Here is a 20,987-nt window from a genome sequence, read left to right as displayed (position 1 = left end):
CAGCAGTCGTATTTGTCCGTCTAAATCAGTCAAATTCATCTTTAACTTTGTTTATTTTGTGTTTTCTCTTTTTTGGCCAATGAATTGCACTTAAAATATGAGTATAGGGAGGTGGAGTGGGAGTTAAACTATAACTGTACAAAAGCTACAATCTTCCTGCATACATTACAGACCCACTATTTGTATACATGTACTTCAATGCTAGTATGCAAAAACCGGTAACGAAAAAGAGTAGTATGTCTGAATTCACAGTATTCATAAAATAGTAAAGTATGATGATGGATGATCTATTTCCACTGAAGTGTGCATCTGATGGACACCTTACTATCCCATGAGGCCATGAGAGAGAATTTATGAATAGAGTAAAGTGACACAACTAATGCTGGTAGGTCTCATGACAATGACAACATGACAAATGTAGTAGGTCGGGATTAAATGTATACGGCCAACTGCTATGGTGGCTGCTGCTGGATTGTGTGTACTGTAACATATCAATATTTCATTTTTTAAATATACTGCTACACTCATACAGTACATACAATATCAGATACATGCTAAAATTTGCCTCAGATCCCCAACTCTAAAGTTTGAGCTGTAGTAATAGGGATACTTGCCTTAGCAAGCAGCAGTAATGATGGGGCGTGTGTGTTTCGAAGGGAACTGGAGCATCTGCAGCTGTGTGTGTGTGTATCTTTGTCTGTGAAAGCGAGACCGTTTGAGTTTGTTAGGGAGCAGCTGCAGGCTATCTCTGAGTGGATGAGGGGTTACTGGGTTATTGGGCTTTGTTGAGCATTAAAGCCTCTCATTTGCTTTTAGTTCCCAAATTGGCAGAGCTGTGGCGTCCTGCCTGCTTTCTGCCAGCTGCTCAGCATCTCTTCAAACATTCTGAGTTTGGCCGTCGCCATCTAAGCAGCGGCTGGCTCTGGCCACTATATCTGATATGAACCCGTCACGCTGTCTGTGTCTGATTCGTTGTGATCTTGATCATCTTTGTGATATTTGGACATTGCATATGAGCTCCTGATGTGATTGTATGAAATCAAGTAAATATAATAAATGTCCCTTTCTGTGTCTCTCACAGGACAGTAGCGTCTGAGGTCAGAAAGCAGGTTTCCCGGGAATATGGCTCTCCGCAGCTGTCCAAAAAACGTGCTGGAGCTCATCAACCGGTTAGTGTGTACTTGTGTTTGTTCATGTACATTTCTGCTTGTCTGCACACAGTCTTGTGGGCTCCTGCCAGGTCTTGAGTAAGAATGAGGGCGTAATTTAATGCTTTGCAAAATACTTGCTTTAACAAAAAAAAAAAAGACTTTCATACAGAGTTTAATCTGGTACTATACTATATTATATTCGATACTCTTGTTCTTCTGAAATTTATCAGGACTAAAATTAATATATAAATATTTACAGTACTACATGCATTTGCACTGGTGAGGTTTCACATTAAGAAACAAAAAAGATTTAATTAATGGATATAAAGTGGTCCCAAAATGAATCTAGATATACTTAAAAATGTGTTTGCATAATATATACTATATTCAAATGTTTGGGGTCAGTATGTTTCTTTTTTTAATTTTTTAGATTTTTAGACATTTATAATATTACAAAATAATTCTATATCCAAAAAGCATTGTTCTATTGAACTTTCTATTTATCAGACAATCATGAAAAAAATGTGTCATGTTTTTTCCCCAAAAGATTAAGTAGCACAACCGCTTTCAACATTGATAATATTATAATAAATGTTTCTTGAGCACTAAATCAGCATATTAGAATGATTTCTGAAGGATCATGTGACACTGAAGACTGGAGTAATGATGCTGAAAATTCAGCTTTGCAACCACAGAAATAAATTACATTTTAAAATATATTCAAATAGAAAACCAGCTATTTTAAATTGTAATAATATTTTGCATTATTAATGATTTTACTGTAATTGGGATCAAATAAACAAGCTTTGGCAAGTATTAGAGACCTCCTTCTAAAAAGTAAAAAAAAATAAAAAAATACTTGCTGATCTCAAATGTTTAAACTGTAATATATCCAAGTGGCATCTATTTAAAGAAAAAAAGCACAGCGCAAGTATACCTTTAAAGCAAAACATTCACATTTCTTTAGGTTTCAAATGAAAAAAACAATAGATATACTGTTCAAAATGAAAACAAAACTATTTGCACACTTTCTTGTTGTCAAAGTGGATCATGTTTATAGTTAATGTGATTCTCTCCACCTGTGGTTATACCTGTTTGGACACCTGTGTGAACTCGAGTAGAAATGACTTCACACAGCCACTGAAAATCACCAGTTGATCAAAAGTCAGTGAGTCAAAAATGGCTCTTAAAAGTTAGTTCTGAGAAAAGGACTTTTTCGCAGTGTGTTTGCAAATGCCAGTTGGTTGGATGTTTTGTTTCTAATTCAATGACACAATATTTTTAAATGTGACCAAAGTGTCCAAATCACTTTTGGGACCTCTGTATATAATATGTGATTATACATAGGAGTGAAAAGGGGAAGAGGAAATGACCACAAGCCACAATCACTTCCCTTTCTTTTCCCCTAACACAAGGTTATTTTGAAGTTTTCCCTGTGCCCTTTTTGTGTATGCAGTGTTGCCAGTTTTGGGAAGGTTACTTTGGAAATGTAATAGGTTTCAGATTACAAGTTACCGTATTTAAAATGTAACAGTAATGTAATCAATTACTTCATTAAAGTAATGTAACTGATCACATTTAATTACTTTTTGATTAGTTTTCTACATTTTTAACAAATGTTTTCAAATGTTAATCATTTTCAAACATTTAAAGCAGGCATGGTTAACTTTACAGGATTCAGCACTGATTACTGTCAGACTTTCAAAGTCCTAATTCACTTGAATTAAGATTATAATAATTTCATTTTAAAGCACAGCTACCACAAAATCAGACTTCAGCAGCTGTTTACTTTGAGGTCATTCTGCGGTTAAATACAGATTTAAAATCATAATATATAGTTTAATAGCTATGGTGCTGTTTTTGAAATCAAAACTTTTCATAACTGTGACAGACATGAAACTCTGGCATCTAACAATGCTTTGGGAAAAACTGTTAATCTTAAAAAAAAGCCATGTACATAAACCCAAATAGTAAATAAAACCGTTATTAAATAAGCATGTGTCTGATTCTGTGTCCTAAACTCCTGAAACAAGAGCAGTCGATGCAATTTGGGAAAGAAAGCAGTCAAATCTGTATGTGTGAGGAAAAATTCAGATGTAACCTCTTTTGTAATCATTAACATTTTCATAAGTAGCTGTAATTTTATTACACATTACACTAATACACTAATTACAGTTACATTTATTTTGTAATTAAATTACATAATTCTGTTACATGTAACTAGGTACTTCCCAACACTGAGTGTTGGTAACTGTGAAAGTGTAACTTAATAAGCTACAAGTGTCTCATTTTGTAGAGTCGTTAAACTACAGTCAAGCATCCATATTGGAAAAACTGTTAGCTACACTACATGTTACAAACAGCATGTAGATAACTGGCCTAAAACTATTTATGTGGATCATGTTACACAGAATCAAATTTTAAAAAGAGTTAATTGTACTATGAAAACATACTGTAACTTAAACTTGTGATTATTTTTTTTTCTTTTCTTTTATGTAAAGCACTTTGAATTACCATTGTGTATGAAATGTGCTATACAAATAAACTTGCCTTGCCTTGCCTTGCCTAAACTCAAAACATCTGGCCTCAGTGAAAAAAAAAAGAGCATTTGTTGAAACTAAGCTGATGAATGCTTAAATATAAAATAAAACAAATCTGTCATTTTATTTATTGTTAGAGTGAAGAAGGTTGAAAATAGTCTGAAAAAATGAATTATTTAATTATTAAACAAATTTAATTCATTTTTCGATACCAAATATTTACTGTGAGTAAACATAACATAAATAAATTATAATAAAAATGTACCTGTCCAAACAAAGGGGGTCAGTAATATAAAAAAAAAGGTTTTATTAAGCAAGATTGCATTAAATTGATCAAAAGTGACAGTACAGACTTTTATAATGTTACAAAAGATATATTTGTCAAATTAATGCCATTCTTCTGAACTTTCTATTCATCAGAGAATCCTGAAAGAAACGTGAGTGAATTTGATCAAAATATTAAAGTAAACAAATCTTCAGATGATGAAGTGAATGGTATAGATGGTATATTACACTAGTAAAAGTTAGTTTAATTTCTTAGACCCACAGGTATTCAATAATTTTGCCTTAACTTTCAATGTGAGTCTGGGTCCTGAGGTGACGGATGTACTCTTCTAGGTGCCTCTGACGGAGGTGGTGGAGCCGGTGGACTATGAGGAGTACGTTAGCAGCCATCCGCCAGGAGCGGAGCCCGGACCCCTCCGACAGCTGCTGGAGTTCCCCAGCGATGACCTGGAGCTGCTGCTGCAGGAGAGAGAGTGCGCCACGATAGAGCCGCCCGTCCCGGAGGAGGAGTGAGTCGCTCATCGCACACACAAACACACACACGCCACACTGTAATAGGGATATGCCGGTATCAAATGTTCTTGTTGCGATTAATTGCTAATGCTTTTATCACGGTATACGGTATTATCACGATATTGAAATTAGGGCTGGATTAGAAATTAGGATTTCTAATCGCAATTACAATTACAGATGCCACAATTACGTAATCGTTCAAAGCGGCAATTAATTGTCCAAAGTCCACTTATGTAAGATGTGTTTTTTTTTCTTTCTACATGTTATCTTAAGGGTTTTTCCATTGTTTTATTTTTAGTGTGAGTATAACATTATAATACCATTCATATTTTTATTTTTTTTTTTATTTAAAGAAGAAACCAATCCAATGTACAGTTGACATTTGAGGCTTAATACTATAGAAAAGCACTAAAGGTTTTTCAGTTAGTGTTGTTAACTAATGAAGCCCTAATGTAAAGTTTGACCGAACAATAAAGAATCAAAACACTTTCAAACAATATCTAGGGCATGTTTGAAAATAAATAGCCTATTAAGTCTAAATATTTACGTATTTGGCGCTGTGATCAACACCATTGCATACAAAAATCTGAATGGCCATTTAAATCATTTAAACACTTTCCGAAACAGAAAGCTGTTTTGTTTCCGGGGTAACAGCTGCATTTCTGCTGTTCAGCGCGATCTGGTGTCAGCGTGAATGTGCTTTCACCCAGAGCGTCTCTCACGCGCTCCGCCATGTGCTTCTCATCTGTGCTTGTTTATATCGGTGCGCACGCGTCTTTGACGCAGCATACAGCTGTGTTGTGCATTGTGACCAGTTGATAGGGAAAATATTCTTAAAGTGCATTCAAAATTCTGAATAATTTATTATAAATAATTTTTCTCTGTATTTTGAAGTACCCACGATAACAATATCGTGCATATTAATTACCGTGATATATCGCATTACCGAATACCGGCACATGTCTACACTGTAATGAACCTTGCCCTTCCTCACACCCTCGCTGCTAATCAGCTAATCTCATCATCTTGCTTAAACCGTGCTGTGCTGCCTGTCAGTGCACTGAGGGTATGTGGGGGGTTGACGTTATCTCTTTGTATTCACTGTTGATAGCTCACTGGACCCCAGAGTGAGGGATGCCCTGGGGGTCTACACCGACAACTGGCTCATCATCCAGAGGAAGTGAGTATTCTTCCTTCTACATGAGCTTTGACTAAAAATAATAATACATAGACAGTACCAGTTGAAAATCTGGACAGTAAAATCATCAGAACTGTGGAACACAAATGGAAATATGGCAATTATTTAGTGACCAAAAATGTTCATGAAATCAAAACATCTTAGCTGCTCTTCCAGCTCAGCACACTTTCTCTCAGTAAACTTACTGAAACTTACTTCAAAACAGTTTTGAAAAAGTTTTCCATGTTTGGAGTCAGTAAGATTTTTTTTTTTTTTAAACGAGTCTGTTATGCTTAAGACTGTATATATTTAGTCAAAAATACAATAAAAACAGCAATATTGTGAAATATTATTGTATTCTAAAATACCTAATTTCTATTGAAATATATTTTAAATGTAGTAATTTATTCCTGTGATGCAAAGCTGAATTTTCAAGATCATTACTCCAGTCTTCAGTGTCACATGACCCTTCAGAAATCATTTTAACATGTAGTGCTTAATGTTATCAATTATTATTGGTGCTGAAGTATTAATAATTGTTCTTATTATCAGCAGTGTTGAAAACCGTTCTACTGCTTAATATTAGCACATTATACTTTTTCATAATCTTTGATTATACAAAGTTTAGAAGAGCATGCATTTGAAATTAAATATTTTGTAACATTATAAAATATTGTTGCTGTCACTTTTGATACATTTTATTCATCCTTGCTCAATAGAAATACTATTTTCTTAAAAAAAAAAAAAAAAATCTTATTGACCCAAACATTTGAACAGTAGTGTATGCTGGGTGCTTGCTTGTTGACTTTTTTTTTTTTTCCTTCATCAGTCCATCTACAAAATTGAGTTTTGTAAAGAATTTAACACATAGGAACAGTTTGTTGTCTACAAAACTAATTTAAATAATAAAAGAGGTTTTGCTTAAAAGCCTTTAAACCAGAAGGTTTCACGTTCCTAATAAACATCATTTGAGTGTGTCTGTGTGTGTTTCTGCTTTGACTGGTTGTGTACGGCATGAATGCTTACTGGAGGACAAGTTGTTTAGAAAGTGGAAAGAAACATGCTGCTTTGTGGTCTCTCAGGTATCAGCGATACAGCACAACACAGACGCCTCATAACTCTGAGCGGCAGCGGGAGAAACAGAAAGGACTCGTCAAACAAACCTTTGAGCTGGATGAGGCCGCCATTGATCGGCAGGATGAGCAGGTAAAAGTACATAGAATCACACTAGTGCTTGGAGATGTGGCCTAACGGTGATACATTGAGTCACGGTGCTCATTTGGGTAGCACAGGCTTGTGATATTTTCCAATCACATTCCCTGTTCTTCCAGTCATTTACTGTCATAGCTGTGACTGTCATAGCCTAAAATTAATAAAAATCTCAACTGAAAAAAGTCTCTCAAGCTATTTGGTTTTGTTTAAGTAAATGAAAATAAATTGATGCATATAAATAGATAAGAGATCATTACAAAATAATAATAATAAATAAAACCCTCAAGTAAGCAAAAAGTCTCAAACTATCTTATTTTTTTATTTTTAGTTATTTAATTAAATGACAATTTTGGGCTTTGTACAATAATAAATGACTTTGTAATTGTTATGTTTTAGTCTATTTAAAATCAAAGTTTACATTTACAAAGTGACAAAAAGGCAATAAATAATAATAAAAAAGTCCTCAAGTGAGCAAAAAGTCTCAAACTAATTTCTTTTCTTTTATTATTTATTTTAATTGCATTTATTATTTAATTAAATTCACATAAACTTGAAATTGCCTGGATAAATGATCACATGAGCAAAGTATCTCAAACTAATTTGTTTTATTAATTGATTTATTATTAAAATTAACGGATGTTATAATACCTATAGGAAAATACCTGTATTATAGTGATTATGGTTTTTGTGAAATGATGAATGGTTGTAAATACAATATTTTATTTTATTGTTTTGAATGTAAATAGATTAAAGGGCTAGTTAAACCAAAAATTCTCATGTTCTCATTCTCATGTTGTTCCAAACCTGTATGAATTTCTTTCTCCTATTGAACACAAAAGAAGCTTTTCTTCAATTGTTGGTAGGTCTTTACTTAGTTTTTTATTTATTTTTTTTTCATACTGGAAGTCAATGGCTACCTGCAGCTGTTTGGTTACCAACATTCTTCAGAATATCTTCTTTTGTATTCCACTAAGAAAGAAACTAATACAGGTTTCAAACAACTTGATGGTGAGTAAATTGTTCATTTTTGGATGAACTATCCCTTGAAAGTAAGGAATTAGTTGGATAATTGGTTGGTTATTGTTATGGTCATTATAAACATGTCATTATAACTTTCAGAAGGGTTCTCCTAATGCAGAGTTTTGTCTGGGGCAGGATGACTCAAAGAGGCACTCGGTGTCGCTGGATGACACGCCGCGGGGGAGCTGGGCCTCCAGTATATTTGACCTGAAAAACTCCACTCCTGATGCGCTGCTGCCTTCTGTGCTGGAGCGCACGGCTGCGGAGGACATGGACTGTCGCAACGCCGAAAACCGCCAGCAGTGCCGCCACGCTGATCTGCTGGGACTTTACCCTGCGCCGGATGAGGTCTGAAATCATTACACACAGTGTGAGACAGAAAGTTCAGGACTATATGCGAAAGAAAGTAGAAAAGGAAAGTAGAGTCTTGTGTGTAGGAGACGATGAGTAACACTCAACACTTTTATGTAGGAGAGCTGTCAAACGCTGAAGTTCAAAAGCAGAGACGTCTCTGATGATCCATCTGCGATTTTGTTTGATCTTGTCAAACAACATCTTTGTCTTTCCTCCGTCTCTTGCTCCTCCGCATCGTCGCTGCTCATCCTCTCGCTTTATGTCTGTGTACACATTGTTTCTGATGACTGAGCAAACGTTGCCATGGTGCTGCTGACTGAGTCGTAGTCATGATGATGGTTCTTTGTGTTTGACAGGATGAGGCCGTCGAGAGGTGCACCATTCCAGAGGTGCCCAAAGAGCACAGCGGCCAGAGGATCATGGTCAAGTGTTTGTCGCTCAGGTAAGGCTCTCAACCTCCCCATTCAATCATGCAGTCATTCAGTTGGTCTCTGAGTGGTTGTCATATTACGAAAACTATTACAGGCGGAAATAAAAAATGAGTGTTTGCAGAATGAATAAAAGTAAAACTATAAATGTACACACATAAAAAAAAATACTGAGAAAATACTTTTTATGATTCAGTCAGAAGCTGTTTACTTTCAAAGCTACGAATTAAATGTGCGCAAAATTGGAATGACGCATAAAACGTTTGCGAATAAAGCACCGTTTCCATCCAGCGAGTTGAAGAGAACAAAATCGTCACTTCCTGATTAACTTGCGCTAAATATCACAAAGAAAAATGACATTTTCTGCAGTAGGAAAAGGCACTGTATATAATAATTTTGGTATACATTAAATTACGACCTTCAGAGCGCGCAGACGAAACACGGTCATGTTATCTTATTTTCAAAATGAAGCACTTTGAAGAGACTTTGCTCAAGCATTTTAGAATGACAAAACTAGCAGTTCAGATGCTGTGCAATGAGATCGGTCCGTTGGTTGGTCCTGTTTTATTAGGGCTGGGAAAATAAATCGATGCATCGCGAATCGAGAAATGATTCCGCATCGATTCTGAGATTTTCCGAATGCATCGCGATTCTTTCTTGAGTCGATTCTGAGCTTAGTTTTGAACAGCAGATGGCGCTGCATGCTTTAGAAACAGCCGTACTCTGCTTGTTTCCAAATCCTTACACACACTTGAACCTAAAATAATCATTCATAAAATTCAAAAAGGTTGAAGCGAATTACAAGGATGGTCACAGTGGGCTGTGTTTACATTAATCTGGCGTCATACAAGCATTCTGAGCCGAGGTGAAATTACAGACTCTCGACAAGCGCTCTTCTTCATGAGCATTTAAGTGCGGATAAAAACTAGAGTAGAGCGCCATCTGCTGTTAAAATCTAAACTCAGAATCGATTCCTGAGAGAATCACGATGCATTCGGAAGATCTCAGAATTGATTCTGCATCGATTTATTGTCACAGCCCTAGGTTTTATGTTGTCCCATTGCGAAGTCACATTGATGCGATTCGGTAAAACTGTTTCCATCGTAATTTATGCGCATGTTTTCCTACCGGATAAGAAATGAATCCGACTTAAAGGCGTAAGTTTTTTGTGCGCATTTTTAGAACTTGTGCACTGCTTTTTAAAAATTTTTTTAATGAAACATCCCAAAATGCGCGTAAATATTGGTGGATTGAAACGTAGCTAGTGTTGGATGGGTTAATTTGATTTATTTCCTCGGCCTGACTGAAGTATTCTGTCAAAAAGAACTTCCTTGTCACTGTAAATCGCTGTCAGTGTGAACGGCCCTTTATTCTTCAGTTGGTGACTGTATTGATTGATTGAGATGTAACGCACCTTCTGGTTACACATCCACCCTCAACAGTTAAGCCAGCTGCAGTATGATCTGACCTGCTGTGGTTGTTCTTCTAGATTTGAGATCGAAATCGAGCCAATATTTGGATCACTGGCTCTGTATGATGTCAGAGAAAAGAAAAAGGTATGACTGTGTGTTCTTAACCTTGAAATGCTTGGGATAGTTACTGAAAAGTTCAAAGCAGGTTCCTGTAAATGAGATCACGATCATTGATATGCCATTTCTCTTTCACATCCACGCTCAGATTTCAGAGGATTTTCACTTTGACCTGAACTCGGATCAGATGAAGAGCTTGCTGCGACCCCACAGTCCACACGTAGCCATTTCCACACTGGCGCGATCCACGATCTTCTCCATCACATACCCGTCTCCGGACATCTTCCTAGTCATTAAGGTATGACCAGCAGGGGGTGCAGTGCCACATGTCCTTTATTATTTCGTTGCAAAATAGAACAAACATGACAATATTATGTTTAAAATGTAGACTACATTTAAAATGTAAAATATTCACTTAATTACCTTTTTTTGTTGAACTGTTGTAAAAATTAATGGCACATTTGCCATCGTTTGGATATTCAGGGAAATTTGCATTCTTGCACGCATCTTAAACATGAAAACAATAACACGCACAGTGTGTCTGTATCGAAGAGAGTTTAAATCGATCTCAGTCCGTGTCAATATTTGCTCTTCATGCTATTAAGTGAAGATCTACTTTAAAGATACATTGAACAGCAGCGCGATTTGCTAAAGCAGCATATTCAGCGGGCATCCTATCACATGCACGTTGCTTGTGTGGATGCAGTCAGTTTTGACTGCAAAAGATGAGGTAAGCTGATTGGATATCAATGTATTTGACCGTTTACTTACGGCACTCCCATTTTCCTGTTTTTGCATTAGAAGCGGCATTTTGCTTGTCAGAAATACGTTCGGTTTTAATGTTACTTTTAAGTTTGGGGTAGAATTAAATGAATGCCAAAACTCAGAATTTTGTTCGCGTACCCCCCTCCGTCATCTCACGTACCCCAGTTTGAGAACCACTGCTTTAGAGGGAACAGAAGGTCAGAGCAGGACAAGAGTAACTGTAGCTCATAACAATGAGGTTTTTTTTGTAGTATTTTCTTGCTGTGCCAACATTTTTTTCAGTGGCCTTACCACAAAAATGTGTATATTTTATAGAATCTAAATTTTCTGTATTTCTATTCCAGTATACGCTACCTTTCAAAAGTTGGTGATGAGTACGATTTTCTTTATGATAAATAAATTCTGCTATTCAGCAAAGACACTGAAAACTGATCAAAAGTAACAGTAGACACATTTATAATATTAAAAAAGATTTCTGTTTTTAAATAAATGCTGTTCTTTTGAACTTTCAATTCAATAAAGAATCCTGTAAAAATGTTTCACAGCTTCCTGAAAAATAACAAGCGGCACAACTGTTTTCTACAATGAATTTTAAAGCTTATCAAGACATTTTACAGGAGTCATTCATGACTTAAAGTTTTAGAGAGGAGTCAAACCACACAAGCAATATTAATGACTTAAAAAGTCAAGACTGCAAGCCAATTCAGATGCTGTTGCATAACCTAAAGAAGGGTTGTGCTATAAAGACAGCCCATAAATACTGATTAAAATTAAACCGATTTGTCGGCAGGGATGGTCCAAAATTGGTCAAAAGTCTTATAAGCAGCTACAGAAAGCATTTAGTAGAGTTTTTGCTGCTAAAGGATGATCTAAAGTTACAAAATTAAAGGTTTTGCATACTTTCTCCATCCTGTACTTAGAATGATTACTCAAAAGTATATTTAATAAAATGTGAAAAGTACAATTGTTTGTGTATTATTAGTTTAGTCAGATTGTTTTTATCTATAATTGTGAGTTGAATATTTATTTATTTTTATTTTTTTAATCTAATGTATCCCAAAATTTTGAATAGTGGCGTATCAGTTTCCACAAAAAATATTAAGCAGCCAAAACTGTTTTTAACATTGATTAAAAAAAAGCAGCAAATCAGCATATTAGAATGATTTCTGAAGGATCACGTGACCCTGAAGACTAATGATGCTGAAAATTCAGCTTAGCATCACATTAATAAACTACATTTTAAAATATATTCAAATAGAAATACCAAATCAAATAAATGCAGTCTTGGTGAGAATAAGAGACTTCTCAAAAATGATAAATCTACATCTAGCCCCAGACATCCTTGTTGTTAAGCTCTGCTGTATTTGTGTTTCAGCTGGAGAAAGTCCTTCAGCAGGGAGACATCGGCGAATGCTGTGAGCCGTACATGGTCATGAAGGAATCCGACTCCACTAAGGTGCGAGTGAACATTTACATGAGGGTTTTTGCATGAGTATTTCATCAGACACATCTGGCATGATTATGGTATCCTCTGGATTTCTCAACTTGCTCTGGACTGCTGCAATATTTGTTAATCTTCAATATGAGCAAGGTCCAGTAGATGCTGGAACCTGTGTCTGTCACTGTACAATTCTGTTGCCAAGTTGCTTTTTTCGGCAGTTTGAAATTGCACGATAAAGGCTGCTCACCCATCACCTTTACACAGGGTTTGTGTAACAACCCAGGTGGATATTCTGAAATGATTCAGTGGTTTTTACCTTTATGTGTACGTACAGCATAAGGAAAAGCTGGAGAAGCTGAGGGCTCAGGCTGAGCAGATGTGCACTAGGCTGGGTCGTTTCCGCATGCCCTTTGCCTGGACTGCGATTCATCTGCTGAACATCGTCAGCAGTGTTGGAGGCCTGGACCGCTCCGATTCAGACTCAGACACGGGTATTTACCAGAGTCAACACATTTGAACTCAGCTGAGAGTTTATTTTTTTATTGCTTTCTTATAACCAGTCATCTTGAAGATGTCCCTGAAAGTAACACATATAAGAGCCAATATATTTACAACTGTACATTTCTATATTTTGTAGCCTTTTTCCAATATTCAGTAAATGTGCTACATTATTTTAAGACATTCTGATCCAGAAATACATCCTCAAGGTACTTTATTTTTTATGTACATGTGATGTAAAGTAGTGAAAAGTTTTTTCTTAGTTTCTTGAGCCACAGTGCAACAATAAACAGAGCCAACAACAAATTAAAGACGTGTTCACACACATAATAAAATCTAAGAAAATCTCAAGAAAAACTATGTGAATAAAACATAGTAGGTAAATAAAATAGAACATAGTAGTGAAAATAGCGGAGACTCTGAGTTTTTTTCAGCAAAGAAAAAGGGAAAGCGTAAACTTTCTACACTGAACCATTTCTAAAATTTAGTAGCTGTCATAAAAATTAGTTTTTGAGAAAATGGGTTTAAAAGATTCTAAACAATTTTTATAAATTATTTGATATGATTTGATATAAAATGTATTCAAACGTACTTTAAATAATTACAACATCACTAACAGTTTAAGTTCATATATATAAAAATATATAGTGCATATATTGAAAAATATATGCATTTTTCTTGCTATGAGCTATGGACACTGGATAAATTTACTGAGGTAAATGTAATGTTAGGTAACAAGTTCTGTACAAGCTGTTTTGTTGAAGACATCTGTGATTTAAACACAGATTGGACCATTGCATAGATGATACTTTTCAGTAAGTTTACCCTTATCTTTAAACAAACCCTCATGTATTTTACATGCTGTAACTTTCAGTAAAAATGCAGGATATGAGGAAGAGAGCAGTCTGTCCTACATGTGTTTGAGCAGCTATTCTGGCACACACTACATTAAAGAGCATCAAAACAACAGTTTATTGTTTGAATTTCCTGATAAAATTAACATAATTTGAAAGCTGTTGTTTAAAAATATAACAAAACACCAAATTATAAATTATAGATCCAATAATTCCCCCCAAAATTGCTGAAAATATACTCACCATCAGGCCATCCAAGATGTAGATACGTTTGTTTTTTCATCTGAACAGGGTTGGAGAAATTTAGCACTACTTTGCTTGCTTCACAGCTCAGCAATGGATCCTCTGCAGCGAATGGGTGCCGTCAGAATGAGAGTCCAAACAGCTGATAAAAACATCACAAGTAATCCACATGATTACATTTAGTCAGAATCAGAAGAAAAATATACTATATATAAGTGAAAACGGAAGCGACAGTTTGAAGTTAAAAATGCCTTAATGTTTGATTTGTTTATTGCAAAACATGCAGCTTTTCACTTTTCAGGATGTTAATTGGTGGACTGGAGTCATGTGGATTACTTGTGGATTATTGTGATGTTTTTATCAGCTGTTTGGACTCTCATTCTGACGGCACCCATTCACTGCAGAGGATCCATTGGATCCTATATTCACAGAGTTGGTTAATTTTATATGGCTAACAAAGTAATATTGAATATACATATTCTATGTCACCGAGACCTAGTTGCGTGACACTATTATATAGCAAACAACATTTTGTCATTCCTTACAGAGCGTAAGGGGACGTGGAATGAGAGAAAGAAGAAAGGATTTGAGAGGATGAGTGTAGGAGAGGACATGTGCAACTTTGCTAACTTCCGTCCAGCGACTCTCACTGTCACCAATTTCTTCAAACAGGTCAGTTCTCTATTCATGCACATTTCTGACAGTAGTGTATTACCACAATGTATTATTTACCCACTGAATGAATGCTGAGTGTTTGTGTACTGCTGCAGGAAGGGGACAGATTGAGTGATGAAGACTTGTATAAGTTCCTGGCAGACATGAGGAGGCCGTCGTCTGTCCTGCGTCGACTCAGACCTGTGACTGGTACCTGTCCGCACTTATTTTGACCTCAGCAGTTCTATTATTTAAGCCTTTTCTCATACTCTGTCGGTCTCTTTCTGTCTAGCTCAGCTGAAGATAGACATCTCCCCGGCTCCAGAGGCCCCACACTACTGTCTGTCTCCAGAGCTGCTTCATGTGAAGCCTTACCCTGACCCACGTGTGCGCCCCACCAAAGAAGTGCTGGAGTTTCCCGCTCGCTACGTCTACACCCCACACACTACCTACAGGTCAGTACACACACATTCCTATCAAAGAGCAGCTAATATGTGACCCTGGAGCACAAAAGCAGTCATAAGTAGCACGGGTATAATTGTAGCAATAGCCAACAATACATTGTATGGGTAAATCTCCATTTCAAAAAATTGATCCTTATGACTGGTTTTGTGGTCCAGGGTCACATATAGGTATCATGGAGTGTCATAAAACTACAATCTGTGTCGCCTGAATTCATATGATAGCTGATATGATATGATAGCGGGAACAGACTAAAATTTAAGCCGTTATCCAATTTATTATCTTTCCCTCTACACAAATTCACAAATCCCAAATCAGTCATCATACTTCTATAAAAATGTTTACGTACACTACCGTTTAAAAGTTTGGGGTCAGTAAGCTTAAAAATAAATTTGTACTTTTATACAGCTAGGATGCATTAAATTGATCAAAAGCAGTAGTAAAGACGCTTTATGTTACAAAAAAATCTATTTCAAATTAATGCTGTTATTTTGAACTTTCTGTTAATCATACAATCCTGAAATAATGTATCACTTCATTTCCGCAAAAATATTTAAGCAGCACTGGTGTTTTCAACATGAATAACTTTTTCAACATGTATTTTTCTTGAGCACCTAATCATCATATTAGAATGATTTCTGAAGGATCATGTGACACTGAAGACTGGAGTAATGATGCTGAAAATTCAGCTTTGCAACCACAGGAACAAATGACATTTTAAAATATATTACAATAGAAAGCATTTATTTTAAATCACAATAATATTTCACAATATTACTGTATTTCTGATCAAATAAATGCAACCTTAGTGAGCATAGGGGACGTCTTTCAAAAATACTAACTGACTGCAAACTTTTGAAGTGTTAAATCTCCATCCGGTTTCCTTGTATGGAATATATCTATTCTTATGTGTTAGATGGAATAAATGGTGAGTACATCATGACATTTTTATTTTTTCATTTGTGGGTGATTATTTCTTTCATTTAGCCAAAATTATTGGGTAGTTTCATATTTGCCCACCCATTCAGCCATGGTTATGTCTGCATTGATTCATCTGTGGAGAAGTTTTTTTGAATGATTATGAAAATATAAACTATGTGAGTATTTATTTAAAACTATGCGTGTACTGATTTATCGTACATAAAAAGACCAGAAACATTTACGTAGAAAGTAAATAATTTTATTTTGTGCCGTATTATATTGTTTCAAAACAGAAAGAGAAGACGCATAACTTTTATTTTCATTCAGTTATAAGTTAGAAAGTATTAAGTTATAAGTTACATATATATTATGATAATTATGTTTTGTGCTATTATAAACATTATTCACTACAAAAAAGTAGCTAAATATTTGTAACACGAATTTCATGCAGCATTTCACAGTTTCAAATGTTTCACAAAAATTCACTATCGTTAAGGCTTCATGAATGAGGCCCAATGTGCATATAAAATTACTGGCAAAGTGGACGTTTCATATTTATCACATGTAGCACATGAGATCCGTTTGCAGTGCCGTGAATGGAGTGTTGATGAGAGTTGATTGCGCTTCCTCCTCATGTGTGTTTTTTTTTTGTGGTTACACCATATTCTGAAATGAGAAGCAAGTACTGACATGAAACGATGATTTTACGGGCGATCGCATGTTTACTAGCAAGTCTGCACTCAGGCTTACCTGTTTCTGTAAATCAGCCAGTTGCTGGTTTTGATTCTCCAATTTCAGTTTCTGTTCTTGTGTCCACTTCATCAGGTCCTTCAGGTTAGAGATGTTTTTAAGTGGTGTGCCCTGTCAGAAGGACGTTATTGGTTATTTTCAGATAAACTGTAGTGTGTTCATTGAAAGACAGTTCTGCATCTTCACTACCTTGATCTTGTCTGGGACAGAGCTGTTTAGGTTTTCCTCCAGGCTGGTTAGTTTTTTCTTTAGCTGCGCCTCTTCCAGCTCCACCCTGGTGACTGTATCTCTGTTCTCATGGACCTGAATCTCCAGCGCTTTCATCTGAGCCTGCAAACAGACCAGCTGTTGAGCACACTGATCCAACTCCTCATGGACCCACAGATCCCAGTACACTTAACTGAGAATTACAGCATAATTATATTAGTAAATGAATATAATGAGATGAGAAATAAAATAAGACTGAAAAAAATCTACACTGTATTAATGAAGTTAATTAAACCTTTGTTTTATACAATATTTACTAAGTTCTGTGTCTCTCTGTGTGTGTGTATATACATACATACACACACACACACACATATATATATATATATATATATATATGAGAGAGAGAGAGAGAGAGGGTGTTGAGTAAATATACTGTAATATATACATTATATATTAAATATATAAATATATTTTCACATTGAATCTCCACATTGATTAATATACAAACAACATAAAAACATTATTTTAAATAGTGTTACATATTTGTTCAATGGCATCTTTGCTATGAATCAAGGCCTGATTCTGATGACACTAATAAATTATTACTATTATTATTATTTTTCAATTTTTGGGGATAAAAATAAACACAATAAATAAAAAATAGATACTATTACAAATATTTTTACAAAATGTTGCAAATAACATTTTTGTTTTTACATAATGATATTTGCAACATTAAAATATTCTTGAAACAAATAAAATATTTAAATAATCTGCCAAAATAAGGTCCTTGGAAAGGGATTGTGCATTACTATTTTTTTTTCTTTTCTCATATATATATATATATATATATATATATAAGATAGATAGATCTCAATGTGGGGAGATACTATTACAAATATTTTTACAAAATGTTGCAAATAACATTTTTGTTTTTACATAATGATATTTGCAACATTAAAATATTCTTGAAACAAATAAAATATTTAAATAATCTGCCAAAATAAGGTCCTTGGAAAGGGATTGTGCATTACTATTTTTTTTTCTATATATATATATATATATATATATATATAAGATAGATAGATCTCAATGTGGGGAAAGTTGTCACTAGACCACTTGTTTTGTAGAACTCTCATTTCTGTTAGAGACACTCAATATATAATTGATATATATAATTATAGAGAGTATAATTATAGTTTGGACATTTTGTCTATATTTGCCTAAAAGATAACTTAAGTGAAAAGTGGCCCAACTTACCCCCTCCCCTATGCTTATTAATTATAATGTTGTTGGTACATTTTAGAACTGATGCCAAGGTGAACTACCATTTCTGTTACTTTGGACGGTAATTTCAGTATGACCTATTGATCAGCCTGGCCAGTAGTTCAGTCTGTCACAATGTAAGTCATTGGTCAAGTAACATATAGGCTTTACCTGAAGGAGCTGGAATTTCTCTTTAATCTGTCGCTCGTTTTTAGCAGCCTCCTCCGTGTCGTGCCCCAGTCTCTTCACCTCACTCTCAGTTCGGCTGATGGCTTTCATGACACGGGCCAGCCTGGCCTCTGTGCCCTGGTACATGTGGTGCAGGGATTCGGTGAACTGCAGCAAGCCGTACATCAGGATGTTCATGTCATCTGTGGAGGCCAGCTTTTCCCCGGCTTGGACAGACTTCAGCGAAGATGAGGAGACCCTGTTCACACACAGAGCCGTAAACAGCACACATAAAGCCGCCTGCATCCTGTCCTCTTCTTAAAAAACAAACCGTGGCTGCCGCAGGTGCGAGGGAACAGGCTGTTTTAATGTGCACGCTTTGCAGCATGCTGCTGCTTTTATAAGCAGTGACGGTGTATGTTGGACATTGGGAAATCAGCTGAGACATGAGCCTATCAGAGCTATGCTTACAGCTGTGTGTGAGAGAGAGAGACCTTGACTTATGTTGGTCAGGCAGATGTTTAGTGGTATTGAACCAGGGACGTGCTTAGCAGTCTGTCTGCCAATGCACTCTTCTCCTTTAACCCCAAAGGTACTCAGGGCACCTTCTGTCACAGTATCAAATGGAGACTGTGCTATTTTAAAAGTATATAAATAAGAGATTGTAAGCGGGTGCTGCATTATGCAACGATCATATTTAGCATCACAGGAGATCTGGGAGATCCTACAGGAGTCCTGTATGTTCACGCTGCTTCCACATGTTCAGTGTTTGATTTGGGGTAAAGTCAAATAATTTGCAGTGCCTTTCATGTCTATTTTATATCACTGTTCCTCAAACATGCCAATGAAATAGTAGATATGTGTCACAGTGTTCCTCTTGTTTCGTCAAAAATGTTAATAGAATTAATGACATATGCTGATTAATTAGTGGAATTAAACTCGTGTATATAATATTTGTTGAGAAAAGCCCGCAAATTAATATAATTCAAGACTTGTGGCAAATTTAAGCATTGATCCTCTCTCTCTGTTTCTATCTAGACTGTTTACATAAGTAGTTGTAGACTTTAGCTTATTTTAGGAATTGAGGCTTAACCATTATATCAGTTGTTGGGTACTCAGGGCACCTTCTGTCACAGTATCAAATGGAGACTGTGCTATTTTAAAAGTATATAAATAAGAGATTGTAAGCGGGTGCTGCATTATGCAACGATCATATTTAGCATCACAGGAGATCTGGGAGATCCTACAGGAGTCCTGTATGTTCACGCTGCTTCCACATGTTCAGTGTTTGATTTGGGGTAAAGTCAAATAATTTGCAGTGCCTTTCATGTCTATTTTATATCACTGTTCCTCAAACATGCCAATGAAATAGTAGATATGTGTCACAGTGTTCCTCTTGTTTCGTCAAAAATGTTAATAGAATTAATGACATGATATGCTGATTAATTAGTGGAATTAAACTCGTATATAATATTTGTTGAGAAAAGCCCGCAAATGAATATAATTCAAGACTTGTGGCAAATTTAAGCATTGATCCTCTCTCTCTGTTTCTATCTAGACTGTTTACATAAGTAGTTGTAGACTTTAGCTTATTTTAGGAATTGAGGCTTAACCATTATATCAGTTGTTGTAAACTTTTCCGTTTACACAAATAGTTGTAAACTTGACAGTTTACATTAGGAGTTGAAACTGAACCGTGTATATTAGTTTTTGTAAACATTAGGAATTAATGTTTACTTGTTTATATATTAGTAGTTGTAAACTTCTCAGTTTACACAAGTAGTTATATAGTAGTAATCTACTAGATTCTGTGTACTGTTTTTTGGTCCAATAAGTAATATCTCGGTCTTATCCTAATTTAATAGGAGAAAATTATTGGTCATTCAGTCTTTTACATTTTTAACACACTCAGTTAGCTTAGATAATTTAGAAGTTTCATCTGGTCTTGTTGAAATACATAGTTGAGTATCATCAGCATAACAATGGAAACTAATCCCGTATTTTCTAATAATATTACTACCAAGGGGCAACATGTAACGTTATATTGAAAATAGCAGAGGGCCTAGGACAGAGCCTAGCACCACTCGCACACAGAGATCTGAGATCGCGCTGTGCAAAAAGTAACATTCAGAAGCTCATAAACTGTTGTCAGTGCTGCCACGCGGCTTTTATTAATCGATACTGAATCGCTACATTATATTTCTCAGTAACGAAAGGGTAAAATCGCTGTTTTTTTAAGTAACTAAACTCAGCTTCATTGTTTGTAGAGAGACGCAGACAATTTACACCTCTCTCTCTCTCTCTCTCAATATGCCATATTTGAGAAAAAATGTTTTTGAGTAGTTTGCATCAGTGGATATAGCTGTCGGTCATTTAACATTTCTATCGTAAAACGTATAGTTAAAGTTGACTAATATTAAATGATTTGCAGCTTCATCTTACCTCGCTCTCTTTAACGTTAAACTGACGCTTCGCGCACTGCGTCTGTGAACAGTAAACCCCGCCTACTTTGATTTGATTGGCCATCTCAGTCATTTTGACATTGA

The 20,987-nt window shown here is 35.6% G+C and overlaps 1 protein-coding gene across 1 annotated transcript in view; it reads left to right on the top strand.

The window, feature by feature from the left end:
* Positions 1-940: 940 nt before the first annotated feature.
* LOC107716333 (dedicator of cytokinesis protein 7-like) overlaps positions 941-20,987 on the top strand; it is a 40,229-nt gene continuing 20,182 nt past the window's right edge. Inside the window, exons 1-14 of the mRNA XM_016522731.1 lie at positions 941-956; positions 1,045-1,169; positions 4,310-4,485; positions 5,601-5,669; positions 6,749-6,872; positions 8,034-8,246; positions 8,609-8,694; positions 10,170-10,236; positions 10,358-10,507; positions 12,350-12,430; positions 12,750-12,906; positions 14,558-14,682; positions 14,781-14,874; positions 14,957-15,119. Of these exons, the coding sequence (XP_016378217.1) occupies positions 941-956; positions 1,045-1,169; positions 4,310-4,485; positions 5,601-5,669; positions 6,749-6,872; positions 8,034-8,246; positions 8,609-8,694; positions 10,170-10,236; positions 10,358-10,507; positions 12,350-12,430; positions 12,750-12,906; positions 14,558-14,682; positions 14,781-14,874; positions 14,957-15,119 (1,646 nt within the window). The remainder of the gene's footprint in view (positions 957-1,044; positions 1,170-4,309; positions 4,486-5,600; positions 5,670-6,748; positions 6,873-8,033; positions 8,247-8,608; positions 8,695-10,169; positions 10,237-10,357; positions 10,508-12,349; positions 12,431-12,749; positions 12,907-14,557; positions 14,683-14,780; positions 14,875-14,956; positions 15,120-20,987) is intronic.

The sequence above is a fragment of the Sinocyclocheilus rhinocerous genome, unplaced genomic scaffold (assembly GCF_001515625.1).
Source record: "Sinocyclocheilus rhinocerous isolate Xijiao unplaced genomic scaffold, SAMN03320098_v1.1 scaffold11179, whole genome shotgun sequence".
Classification (NCBI taxonomy): Eukaryota; Metazoa; Chordata; class Actinopteri; order Cypriniformes; family Cyprinidae; genus Sinocyclocheilus; species Sinocyclocheilus rhinocerous.
This window is presented reverse-complemented; position numbering and strand designations above follow the sequence as displayed.